Source organism: Hyaena hyaena, unplaced genomic scaffold, assembly GCF_003009895.1.
Source record: "Hyaena hyaena isolate Hyena2069 unplaced genomic scaffold, ASM300989v1 scaffold_13, whole genome shotgun sequence".
NCBI lineage: Eukaryota > Metazoa > Chordata > Mammalia > Carnivora > Hyaenidae > Hyaena > Hyaena hyaena.
Window position 1 is genome coordinate 3251060 of NW_024080645.1, and position 13315 is coordinate 3264374.

The 13315-nt window shown below is 55.6% G+C and overlaps 1 protein-coding gene across 1 annotated transcript in view; it reads left to right on the top strand.

Annotated features, from left to right (window-relative positions):
- The window catches only part of ZNF592 (zinc finger protein 592), a 49443-nt gene extending 45383 nt beyond the window's left edge, over nucleotides 1–4060 (top strand). The window contains 1 exon segment of the mRNA XM_039217132.1: nucleotides 128–4060. Within this exon segment, the coding sequence (XP_039073063.1) occupies nucleotides 128–673 (546 nt within the window). The 3' untranslated portion in view covers nucleotides 674–4060.
- The last annotated feature ends 9255 nt before the right edge of the window (nucleotides 4061–13315 follow it).

The following is a 13315-nucleotide window of genomic DNA, read 5'->3' on the forward strand; positions in this document are numbered from 1 at the left end:
CCGGTGCGGTGGCGGGTGCGGGGGGTTGGGGTGACTCTGCGAGTCCGGGGGCTGCACTGTTCCCGGTGTGCGGCTCTGGCACAGGGCTCGGGCCTCTGCTCACCCTGTGTCCACCCCGCCCCCCCAGGTGAGTCATCTGAAAAGACCAGGCAGCGGAGCCGGGGACGCTGCGAGCACCAGCAATGGCACGGCCGCCTCTTCCACCAAACGGCACAAGGCGCTGTTCCAATGCGCCAAGTGCAGCTTCGCCACGGACTCGGGGCTCGAGTTTCAGAGCCACATACCTCAGCACCAGGTGGACAGCTCCACGGCCCAGTGCCTCCTCTGCGGCCTGTGCTACACCTCTGCCGGCTCCCTCAGCCGCCACCTCTTCATCGTCCACAAGGTGAGAGACCAGGAGGAGGAGGAGGAGGAGGAGGAGGAGGAGGAGGAGGAGGCCGAGGCCGCAGCCGAGGCGGTGGAGGCGGCGGAGGCAGCGGAGGGCTCCGGGGAAGAAGTGTCCATGGAGACCAGGGAGAACGGACTGGAAGAATGTGCCGGAGAGCCTTTGTTGGGCGACACAGAGGCCAGGTCACTGGGCCCGGCTCCTGCGGAGGACGGAGCCCAAGATCCTCAGAGTCAACCACAGGCCCCTCAGGACCAGGACAGCCACGCCCCGTCCCCTCAGGTGTGACTGGAGGCTGGAGGAGTGCCCCGGCGTCCCCTGTCCTCCGCGGGGACGGTGGGAAATGCAAGGCTCTGCCCCGGGGTGCCCTGGGGCAGTGTCTGCCCTGAGCTGCGGGGGCCTGGGTGTCCCCCAGCCCCGCGCAGCGTGCGGTCACCCAGGACCCTGACAGCTCTGAATTCGCTTCTGTTATTTATGGCTTTGTGCTGCTTCTTGGTACCCCAGCTCTTGTCTGTGTCCTTCCAACCCCAGGCCGCGTACGTGGCCCGGCCCCAGCACTGTCACCTCGGCTCGGGACCCCTCGGTGCCGTGCTCTTCCGGGGGTCCCCGCTTGCGGCCTTCAGCCAGGGCTCTCCTGGGAGCCCCCGAGGGCTGCAGACGGCTGCTCTGCTTCGTGCCCGCAGAGCCAGAGACGGGGTGAGGGTGCCGGCGCGGCCCTCCTGGGGACCTCCGCCCGGGCTGGCCTGCTGGGGAGCCCCCAGTCACCCTGCCCTCCCTTCCTGTCTTCTTCGGATTCTTTTCCCGAAAAACAGTCCTGGAGAAGTGTCACCCCAGCCCCTCCTGTCTGCGTGGGTGGGAGAAGGTTGTGCGGCACACGTCTGTTTGGGCCCCGGGAGAGCAGGCGCCGCGGCCCAGGCAGGCAGGCGCCGGGAGACAGACCCCTCCAGGAAGAGCCATGCGCCCCCAGTCTGCTGCTGTCCCGCCTTTCCTGACAAGTGGGCTTGGGGGCACACGGGCGTCGGAATCCTTGTCCCCCCCACTCCTGTGCCGTTAGAGAGGCTGCCGCTCCAGGCTGGCCGGCCCCTCCCCCTCCTGGCTACACTCATGTTGCTCAGACGATATTTCAAATAAAAAATCTTCTTACCGTGCAGGTGGGCTCTTGTATTCCTCTTCAGGTGAGCCTGGCCCCACCCTGCTCCACGGAAGAGCCCCTCCCCCCTCCTGTGGCTGTCCCGTCTCTGGGGGAGCCGTGTCCTGCTGCCCCAGCACAGTCCTGTCTGGACTCTGGAGCTGTGGTTAGGAAACCAGGAGCGTGGAACTTGGTCCTCTAGAAACCTCGCAAGGGCGTGAGGGGAGGGTCTTCCTACTGGTCAGGGGTCACCCTCAAGGTCTCCCGGGGTCAGCAGCCTTGGCATTAGGGCCCATTGAAATGTTCTGGGCACCTCCACCCTTCCTACCAACCGGCGGCCGTGGGGCGGGCGAGGATCGCAGGGGCGTTCTGTGCCCACCTTGTGTACCGGTGAGCTGCGCCGCTGCCTCAGGGAACTCTCGGGTGCGGAGATTTGGGGTCAGACGGGCGGCTGGGCTGTCTTCACTGCTGGCAGAGTCGGGGCCCTGTGGAGGTGCCCTTGGAGCTCTGACCCGAGCCACTGCTGCGGCACTGCGTGGCCAGGGTGCGGGTCTGGGCCCAGCCGCGTCCTGGGCCGCAGAGGGGAGCAGTGCCCGCTGAGTTCTCACAGGTGCCCTTGCGAGGCACACAGTGACTACCAGTTGTCAGATCAGCACGCCTGGCCTCACAATCGAAAAAAGGTACATTTTCTGTCAAATGCCAGAGTTTTAGCGGAAATGCGAATGGTGCAGGGAACCGCTAGAGTGTGCCTCAGTTTCCAGGAGACTCTGCTGTCCCTGCTTCCCAGGCAGGCAGTGAGGCAAGGTGGGCCTGAGGCCACCGCCCGCAGAGCCTGAGGCCACCCCACGTCGGCTGTCGTCCCTTCCCCAGTTCACCGAGGGGCCCACCCTGCACCCTGTGGTCCGTTCACAGGTGCAGATCACGGAGGAGGCTCTGAGAAGGGTTTGAGATGGATTGTTGCCTCTCTGCCTGCTCGGAAACAGTGGTGGGCAGAGTGGGGGAGGGCATGGCCACCTTGCGGCCTCGACCACCCGTCCTGACCCAGATCTAGCTCTTTCCTGGGACTGGTGTGGGCTGGAAAGACTGAGCTCCTCACAGGAAACCTGGCCCACACCCTGGGGTCTGCCCTTGATCAGCTCTCAGCAAAGCCCCTCACTTCACTGCCCACCCCCCTCCTGGATAGTCCTGGTGATTCCCATCCAACCTGCTTCACAGGCTTTCATGGGATGAGGTGCGTGGAACCTTTTCTAAGTTTGTGAAACACTACGTGGACATAAGCGGTTCTTGCCTTTAGGGCACGGAGGGAGGGGCGCCCCTTACCTGCCGTTCAGGCTGGGATGCGGCCGGTCAGTGATGACTTGCCCGGGACATGTATCCATCATGTAGCAGCAGTGACCATGAGGGCCCTTCAGGCCCTGCTTGCGCGCCCCGCATCTTGCTAAATACTTTCTGGTGGTTTCCACGGGGTCCTCACAGGGATCTCCGATAACCTGCTGGGCCACCTGTAAGCGCTGGTGCCGAGTCAAGCCTGTGGGGTCCTCGAGGCCGCAGTGTCAACCCCCATGCCACCTCAGTGCCCCGGCTGCTCGTCGGCACTTTGCAGCCACCCACATGCCTGCTTTCCTACCTCCCCTGTGGTCGGAGTGCCCCACTGAGCGCCCCGTTCTCTTTGGAGTCAGTCCGCTCCGAGTCACCCCAAGGAGAGCCCTGTGCAAAACTTGTGTGTGTGACATTCTGCAGCCCAGGCAGTGTCTCCACGACCTTTCATTCACATCGGGCATACCTTGCATTTGGAGACTATTTTTCGGTGGGGGTGAGGGGGGGAACCGTCCCAGAAAACATGGTTCCCTCAGGGTCCAATATCTTCTGATCTTTTCTTTTTTTCAGATGTTTTTAATGGGTGTGCTATCATATCGTTTGTTATCATCAGAAAACGCTTGCTGTAACAAGCACTTATCTGCACATTAGCCGGAGTGGCGGCTCTACTGATCAAGTTAAACAGATAAGATCCCCACCCTTGTAGAAACGACAACCTAATACACTCTAAGTCCTGACAAATGACTCGTATTTATTTTCCACCTGCTTTATCTCTGTAAAATGATGTGCTGAATTACTATAATTGGTGTAGAAAGAACTGTTCCCTTAACTTATGTAAACAGTCTGGTTTTGAAAACTTAACAGTCGTGGCTTAGCGAGTTCTGCACACACTCTGCCTTCCCCGAGACAGAGGAACCCCCCGCCTGTCCCGTTCACCACTGTATATTCCGCTCTGGGCGCACTTTCTTTGACTCGTTTTTAAATTTTTTGTTGTTGTTGTTGTTGTTTTGAAAAATTACTACATATACATGGTAAGACATCCAAAAGAGTGAGTATGCAGCGAAAAGTAAGCTTCCTGTCGGAGGCCAGCCTTCAGTCCCCAGCCCACCTCCAGAACTAATCACTGTTCCCTAGATCCTGTGTACCCCTTCTGAGCAATTCTATGCATTTACAAGTTTATAAATATGTATATTTATATATCTATTTTTAATACAAACAGTAGCGTTCTATGCAGTGTTCTGAAGCTTGCTTTTTTTCACTTCCGATGGAGAATGTTTCAAGTTCATGCAGCGGGTCAGTCTAATTCTTTGAATGCTCCTCACACAGTTCCTTGAAATCAGTAGCGGTCCAAAGAGTGTTCAAGTGAGTGAGTGAGTGAGTGAGTGCACACACGTATGCAGGAGGGAATGAAAGACTCTCATTCACCTGGTCACTGCAAAGTTGTCTCAGGGTCTGTTCTGAGCAAGACAGAATGTTCTGGATTCTAGGATGTGCTATGTCCTCACCCTTCCAGCAACCGCCCCGCCCCCACCCCGCCCCCTGCTGTGTTTTCCAAGGGATTTAGGCCTCTCTCCACCTTTTCCAAGAACAGATGCCACGGTGACCTCAGGAACCAGGAGCTGGGAGCCCTGGCCCCTCTGGAGGAAAGTGCAAACTAAGAGCCGGGTCCCAAGAATAGGGGTTTCTCTTGAGGTCCCTATTTAAAATGCCTTTATCTTTTCTTTCTTTTTTTTTAAAATGCCTTTTTCTTATTAGAAAATGACATCACATTGTTAGAGAAAATAAAAAATATGCGTATTTATAATCCCATCTTAACTTTTGCATTTGTTTTTATTTCTGCCTTATCAGTTTCCAGTCCTTTACAGCTGCTTTTCCAACTGGACCCTTGTTCAGCTCATAGTTGAATACAATATGTTTTAATAACAACCGGAAATCGAATATTTCCATATGACAGACGTTATTCTCCCATTCATTCTCTTATGTAGGCTCACAACTCAAAATATTAGGATTCTTTGGAGGTTCAGAATGGTTGAGTAATTTCCCTAAGGCCACAGAGCTCTTTGCGGGTGGAGCCGGGATTCACTAAGGTGTGAGCAGCGCTACCTTGCTTCTGATTCTGTACCGTACTTTTTTCTACCTAACGTTATATCTGGGTATTTTCCATGTTTCTACATAGCCCTTAAATCCTCATTTTCAATCATTGTAATCATTTTCAAATCAACATAATTTACTTAAACCATTTCCTGTTTAACATTTAAAAAAAATTTTTTTTAATGTTTTATTTATTTCTGAGAGAGAGAGCGAGCGTGAGCAGGGGAGGGTCAGAGAGAGAGGGAGACACAGAATCTGAAGCAGCTCCAGGCTCTGAGCTGGAAGTCAGCACAGAGCCCGACGCGGGGCTTGAACCCACGAACTGCGAGATCATGACCTGAGCCAAACTCGGATGCTTAACCGACTGAGCCACCCAGGCGCCCTGCTCCCCCCACCTCCCCCCCCGCCCCCACCTCCGTACATACAGCCTTTTGTTTCTGCAGGATTATTTCCTCAGAGGGTTACCTCTGCTCTTCTTGACTGAACCCCCTGGCAATGTGATAGAAGAAAGCCAGTGACTGGAACCCAGAAGCTCTATAACTGAGTTGTTTGATCTTTCTTGGCCTCAGTACCCCCATCTGTCAAATGGGGGAGGGGTGTGTGTTTGCTTAAATCTCTGGAGACCCTGAGCCTGGCTAGATTTTATCTGTTGTTCCTCACAGGTTTATGTCAGAAGAGAGGAGACCTCCCTAAAGGCAAGAATTCTCAATTGCATTTCTGCTCCTGTTCAATTGTTTTATTTATTTATTGACTTTTGGTCCTTAGTCACACAGAATGGAACTGATCCCTCTCCACCCCCTCCCCCAAGGCAGTATCACCTGTTTGCATTTATTTATATTATCATTTCCGTCAGATTTAAACTTTTTCAGACAGAGTCTGGCTCTTCTCTGAATACCTCTTTCTTTTGGCTTTTGTCAGACCTTTCCAAGTTTGAACTGTTCACATGATAATTCTAAAGCGTCTTCTGACCCTTCTGTTACTTAGGTATCTTTTCATTAGGGACCTGGGTGCAGATGAATTCTTGAGCTAGTTCATTGTGTCCTGCATTGACCTTTTAAAATGCTCTTATTTTCGTATTTATTATTGCAAATTGAAATTGAGTTTTTAGTGCATGGATCCCCAAAAAAGAAAGTTAATATCTATATAATTGATTGTATGGAAAATGGGGCATAAGGATATGATAAAGCCACTTAAGTCAGTTCTAACTGGGAAAAGCCCCCATCCTCGTGAGAGCTCACGTGACAGGGCCAGCTGTACCATCGCTTCGTAGGTGGGCATGGTATTTGTGTGTGTGTGTGTGTGTAGCTTTTGCCTCTATTTTCTGTGAAGATGGGGATAGTTGATCATGCCTTTGATGTGTGAAGCCTGGTTCAGCCGCTCCTCGATGGGGCATTCATTTATGGAACTCGGCACCTCCACTGTTTCTCAGCCTCCCTTTTCCAGCTATAGCCCATGGCACGCTGTGTGCACAATTCCTATTTTCCTCTGGGGCTTTCTGGTCCTTAGATCAATTTGCTTGGAATTTCTCCCTAGGACCCATGGTGCGTAGACAGGGCTGAATATTTTTTGTATCTGAGGAGGAGGGTAGGTTTTTTGCTTCCTGAGAAGCTCTTTGCCTACGATGGAGGCTTTGCAGGAGGGCTTTGAATATGATTTCCAAATGGGGTTGGGAGGGGTGGGGGGAGGCAGCCGAGGTGGGAAAGGGGGAGGGGATGGCAAGGAAAGGGTAGAAGGTTGTGGAGGGCAGGGAGGAGCATTGGGCAGCTGGAGGGTTTAGAGCCTGGAGATGGCACTTGACTCTGCTGGCGGGCGAGGGTGGTGGTGGTGATGGGCTCGCACGCGAGGAGCGGTCCGTTACGGGGAAACACCGTGGGTGCCAGCAAGCTGGGAAATGATCTTAAAAATGATCAGTGGCGCCCTGTGGGTGAGCAGTCCTGGCAGCCACTGTTACTGAGAGGTAGTAACAGTTGCAAATGGCGGAGAAGATGTAGCTGCTGTGGAACGGGCCGCTGGCTGAGACACGCGAGGGTCCCTAGAGAAGGACTTGAAGGGGAGGAGAAGGACCTACCGACCTGTGCTGCAAGAAGACCCAGAGAGGCCTAGGCTGCGGGGGTGGGGAGGGGTTCCCCGTCGCTCCGCGGGTGTGGAGTTTGTGTCGTGGGCCTGAGTGCCCTGTGCCTGACCACAGACTCACCCTCTCATCTCATGATGGCCTCTGGACAGGGCCCATGTGGAATGAGAGTAGGTGCACTGGGGAGGGCACCCAGCTGGGGCAGCTCTACCCAAGTCCCAAATTCCCCTTCCAATCAAACCAGAATCAGGAGTGGCTTCTCGTAGCCAGTAATCCTATAATTGGTGTTCACTTACCCCGGCGCAGATGCGGCCACATCTCTAGTCCCTGCAGTGGCAGCCAGCGTGGCCAGCTCACCAGAGAGGGAGAACCTGGGATCTCCACCCCTCCAGGGTCAGGGGCTTGGCGGGGGGCCGGGGGGGGGGGCTGGAGGGAAGGCCAGACAAGCCGTCCAGGGCACTGCAGATTGGCTGGCGGGAAGGACAGCTTGCAGCAGAGGGCCTCACGGGAGGGCAGGCGAAGCCGAAATCCGGGGCTTTGCTGAGCTCAGGGCTGAGACCTTTGCAATGAGTGGAATCAAAAGAGGGAAGAACAGAAAGAAGAAAGTGGACATGTGTTCGACTAACTTACCATGGTACTAATGAGTTGCCCTGAGAGGGGCCACAGGCCCGAGGGGCTCGGAAGCATGGAGTGGAAGCTGCCGTGGCTTCCCGAGGAAGGCCTCACTGACCTCTGAACTCACTCCCTGTGCCGTGGCTCGTGGAAAAGGCTACTTCAGCCCGCGTCCACACAGGCGCCAAAAAGCAAAATAAGATCCTGACTAGAACGACGTTGATGATAGTTGTACTGAGCCCAGAAGAGCTCACGTGTGCAGCGTGATGTTCATGGCACAGTAGCTTAAGGCGGACACTGGCAAAGCGGACATGTTCACAGGACGGAGCGTCTGGCCCGGTGTAGGGCCCTCGGTGCCATTTCCTTCAAGGAGTTGTTGAAGGAACTCGAAGTTTCATCAAGAGAAGAGGTGCTCCATGGTCAGTCAAGGCTACGGGTCATCTCTGTGGCCTCAGAGGGCAGGACAGAATTGGACTCGATAAGAGGAAAATCCTCCTGAAAATGAAATGGGCTGCCTGGAGGCGTAGCGTATTCCCAGTGAGAGGTGGAGGGGATACTACACGATGACTCTGCTGACCCTGGGGGATCCCTGCCTCCCTGCCCTCTCCCTCATTTCCTCCCTTCCACACGGCTGGGGTCACATCTTCTGCCACTCAGGCGTAGGCCAGGGAGCCGGCTCTGACCCCCAGGGCCTCCACTGTAGCCCTCAGGGGCTGGCATCTGGCCACTCTTGCGGGGCAGGCCTGACTCTGACCCCGCTGCAGCTCTGGCCGTTGGTCTGTGTCTCCAGGAGGCCAGAGCTTGCACTTTATAACCCAATCGTGGCAACTCATTACTGCTTGATAATGCGCCTGGTTTCCTTCGAGCTCTTTTGAGATGCCAAGGCAGGGAGGGAAGGGAAAGACAGGATAAATATGTCTGGAAAAAGCAAACCTTTTGTCATCCTCATGGGCGGTGAGGAAGGAGGCTGGGCAGGGGAGGGCAGGGAGAGCTGACGGAGCAGAAGTTCGAGAGCCTTGGGAAGGACAAGGTACATTTCGAAGCAGAGGTTTGTATGACTCAGAGATGGTAGAGATAGCCTGTCTTCCTTCAAGGCTGAAGTTCTTGCCCGATGCTGCCACTTTGCCCTGCTGACCACTGCAGGTGAGGAGGGGGAAGGGGAGCTTGGAATCTTGTTTGGAACCTCGGCAGCAGGGAAGGGAAAAGGTCAGCTTGGGGAATTGGGAAAGGGTTGCCAAGCTGCCTGAGACCGGGCTCAGGTTGGACACCAGAAGCGTTGGCCGGCCTCGGAGCGAGAAGCCACGGCCAGATCCCTGGTTAGGAGCCGGCAAGGCAGATTTAGTACAAGGTCAAGGGGCAAGTGAAAGAGGATCCCTGAGGAAAGCGTAGCTGCAGTTGAAGCTATTGTCCACCCCACACTATGCCTGTGTGTAGACGGGGATGGGGTGAGGTGGATAAAGACGCCAAGAAGAAACTCATGAGCAGTGGGGGGGAGTTGGGAGTCTAGAGTTGTCCTAAGGCAGAGGCAAGCTTAGTAGGTGGAAAGATAATAACAAAATGGCATTTTAGAGCTGGAGAAATTCCTCTGACTCGGTTCAAGGGATGGACATTTGATGCTAAAGGCAAGTGGGGGTGAAGGTCTTTGAGAGGATGGGGTCGGTGGACCTGCTGCCAGTGTGATGACTGAGTTCTCAGAAAGGCAGGGATGACGGCAGGGGACTGGAGCCATCACAGTGACACTCAGGGTGCGGTGGCCCGAACGCAGTAAGTTCAGGGGGAAGATGGTGAGGAACGTGGAATGGTGTCTTGAGGGCTAATCAATGCTGGGTAACGTATGCTTTGGGCCCATGCTTCAGAGGAGAGCAGGTCGTTCTGTCTGACTTTTGTCAGTGTTGGAAGAAAGAGAGCTGAGTAGGCAGGGGAAGAGATGGAACTAAGTTGAAATGAAAGGTGTGTCCAAACCCTTCTAGACCTTGATGAGAGGGGCTAATATAGTCGGGCCAGAGGGTCCTGGGAGAGACCCTGGCCCTCTTTGACAGGGGGCAACTTGCCCAGTTATTGCTGAGCTAAACAGGTTGATTAATAGTCGCCCAAGGGGCACCCGGGTGGCTCAGTCAGTTAAGCACCCGACTCTTGATTTTGGCTCAGGTCACGATCTCATGTTGGTGAGATCGAGCCCCACGTCCGGCTCTGCGCTGTCACTATGGATCTTGCTCAGGACTCTCCCTCTCTCTTTGCCGCTTCTCCGCTTGCACTCTCTCCTTCTCAAAATGAAAAAAAAAACCAAAACTTAAAAAACCCAAAAAAACAGTAGCTCAAGATTTTCCTACCACAAGCACCCATTACTCTAGGGCCCTGGGAAGTTCAAAACGACTGGGGAAGAGGGTCCTGGCGCCACTAGCAGATTCCGGCAACACTTTATCAGTGGGCGCATCTCATAGCAAACCTTGGATTATGATTATTTCCAAATGCAAAACCATGGCGTGAGCTTCTCTGTGCTCTTTCGGCACCATGTGCAAACTTCTCTCAGAGGCTCTATCTTCCTTCCACTGGAGAGGTTCTCCAGGGTCCAGACTAGAACATTCATCCCTGTACCCTCAGCACCTGGCATGATGCCTGGCGTGCGGCAGTCAGCGTGTACTTAATAAACACTTGCTGAATGAACCCCTACGCCCTCCAGGATCACAAAGTAGATGCCTCACCCCTCTTTCCAAAGGAGAAAGCTAAAACTCAGGGACGGGGAGCCATTGCCAAGGTCACATTCAGCGGGAGAGGAGAATTAGAATCTGAGTTTCTGGACTCCCAGCCTAGGACTTGCTTGACCCCACTCGACATGCTCTCTCTCTCTCCCCGGCTAGACTGTACGCTTAGAGAGGAAAGAGATCGTGCCTTTCTGCCCTCTCCACCCGTGGGTGTCCTGGCACCCCTTCCTCAGCTCTGCCTCCGTCCTCATGAAAGTCTTGCATATTAAGTTGACAGATAACCTCAAGAAGCTGGAAAGACACCAGCTGTCAGGAGCAGAACCCAAAACGGTTCAGACAAGAAGGAAAGGGAGTGCGAGATTAAGAAGATGAGCTTTAACTAGAAAAAGGCACAAGTTTGCCCTTAGGATTAAAAAAGACTTTACAAGCAGGAGTGGGAAAGACTTAGGTGAGCGGTGGTTCACGCTGAACACGTACAGGCGCAGGGCCAATGAAATAATTTGGGTGCGGAAGGGCCGTTGCTGGGGCATGGGGCACAAACCCAGAGAGGTGCTGATTCGGTCACGGGCTGCTGTGAGCGACCTCTGTGTGGGTCACATTTCCCAAAGGAAATTGATAGATTGGAGGGCCACCGGGGTGGCTAGCGGTGCCATATCCGTGGTCCTGTGAGAGATGGGCTGGAAGGGAAGCCTAGGCCTCTCAGTGTACCAGGTGAAAGCTTCCGGAACTGGCCCTGCCTAATCGTTCATTTCCCCGTCTCCTTTACACTCGCGCAAGAAGCCCACCGGATTATTGTGTACCTCCACATCTTTGCCCATGCTAGTCCCTCCCTCTGGAATATTCTGTCTATCCCTCTCCCCTCCCCCACCAACAGTCGACGCGGTGGGCACCTATGCAATTTTCAAAATCCTTCTCGAGCTTTACCGCCTCGTGAGCTGTCCCAACCAAAGCCCCCCGCAGCCCACTCTTTGCTCTATACTTTTACAGTTCTATAATGGTGCGCTTCACCGGCACTGCGTTTTGCTTCTTTGCCAGTCTCTCCTATTTGACAAAAGGTTTCTGGAAGCACAGAGCCTATGGCTCCTGCCTGCAGCACATTGCCCTAGCCTGACCCATGGTGTTCACACAACTTAAACAAATGCCCCAAAACTCCCAGCAAGCTTCAAAATATGTGGAGGACCGTCTTACAGGTGATCGAAGAGAGTTTAATACGTGCACCTGCAGAGTGCCAGCAGCAAGGATAAACGGGGGCGTGTGGTTGGGAGGCGGATTCGGCCTCACTGGGGAAACTGCCTGAGTATTGGTGAGGACTCACATTCTACCAACAAAAGCCTCATTTGGAGGGGCGTGAGCAGAACTTTGGGTACCCCGATTCCATGACATGTTTGAACTGCCAACCTGCAAGTTCAGAGACAAAGCTGCATCTTGGGAACACAGCGTGCCTGGAGGCCATCAGGACTCCGAGCCCCTGGCTTTTGCTTCTCTCCATCAGCTCTAGTCTCCCTCACTGCAGACTGGCCTCCTCCACCAGGCAGGAAACATGGCTGCTGAAAGCGGAGACCTCCCAGCTTCCAGCTTTGCAGCACAGAGAGGCTGCTTTTCTCTCCCAATTCCAGTTGAAAGCATTTTGGTGAAGAACGCGGACTGGCACGGCTTGGGCGTGATGCTTACCTCTGTGGTCGGGGAGTGGGTACCATGAATAGGCTGGCTTGAGTCAGCTGCCAGCCAGCTGAGGCCAGGGATGGGGTCAAGGAGGGAGGAAGCAGGCATTTGCAGTGGGAACCACACAGTGAGAGCGGGCGAAGGGCCGATTCCAGAAGGACTGGGAATGTACATGGATGCAGCTTCTAGGACAGAGGGGTGGCACCTCTTCGCTCCAACCTTCTTTATAAAATTTATTTTAATCTTTTAAAGTCTTTATTTTTGAGAAGGCGGGTGAGAGGGAGGGAGGGAGAGAGAGAGAAAACAAGTGGGGGAGGGGAGGGGCGGAGAGAGAGGAAGACACAGAATCCGAATCAGGATCCAGGCTCTGGGCTGTCAGCACAGAGCCATATGCTGGGCTGCAACTCATGAACCAAGAAATCATGACCGGAGCTGAAGCCCGAGGCTTGACCAACTGAGCCACCCAGGCGCCCCTCCTTTGCTCCAACTTTCTCATGATCATAGCCATCCAGCTCCAGTCACTTTCTGGATGCTTTCGTAGAAAAAGGAGAAAAACGACGGCCAAACGTTGGTCACCGCCAGTATTCAGAACCAGGTTTAGGCGGCGCTTACAATCTTACCCTCCGAAGCCGCTGCCCGGGTTGGATTGTGTCCTGGGCGTCAGCCGTTCCCCACAGGTGCTGGGAAATCGAGGCTGCGTGGAGAAGGGGCCCCGTTCTTCTCCGAGCGCGTTTGGAGCCCTTCATCCGCGCTAGATAAGGGACGGGAACAGGAGACGCACCCAGGGGGCTCCGGCCTCCTGGGGTCACTCCTCCGAGCTGGGTGGGTCTAAGGGGCGGGCTAACAGCAGTCAGGGGCCCCCCAGGCCTCGGGCCGGGCCGCTCCCCCAGCTCCCTGGTGCGTCCGCACCTTCCACCGCGCGAAGGCCGCGGGGCCGGCGCTTGCACCCCGCGAGGGGGCGGCGGGAGCGGGGAAGGAAGGCTGGCGGGAAGCGCCCCCGCCCCCCCCCGGGGGGCCTGGGATTTGGGGTACAGCGGGGGGCCTCCCGGGCCGGGCGGACGCCAGGGCGGCTCGGGGCGCAGTGAGCGGCGCTCCACGCGCGCAGGTCCGGGGTCCGGGGTCCGGGGTCCGGGCGGGGGGCGGACGGGCGGAGAGGGGTGGCGCCCCCGGGCGAGGCCCGGCGCCCCCCGGCGCCTCGGAGGCCGCGCTCGCCCGCCCGGGGCCGGGGGAGGGACAGCAGCAGGTGACGACGACGGCCGGGCCGCGGGGCTATAAATAGGGGCGCGCGTCAGCCGCGGGCGGGAGCGGAGGCCAGCGGGGCAGGGGCCAGGCGAGCGGGGCGCGGC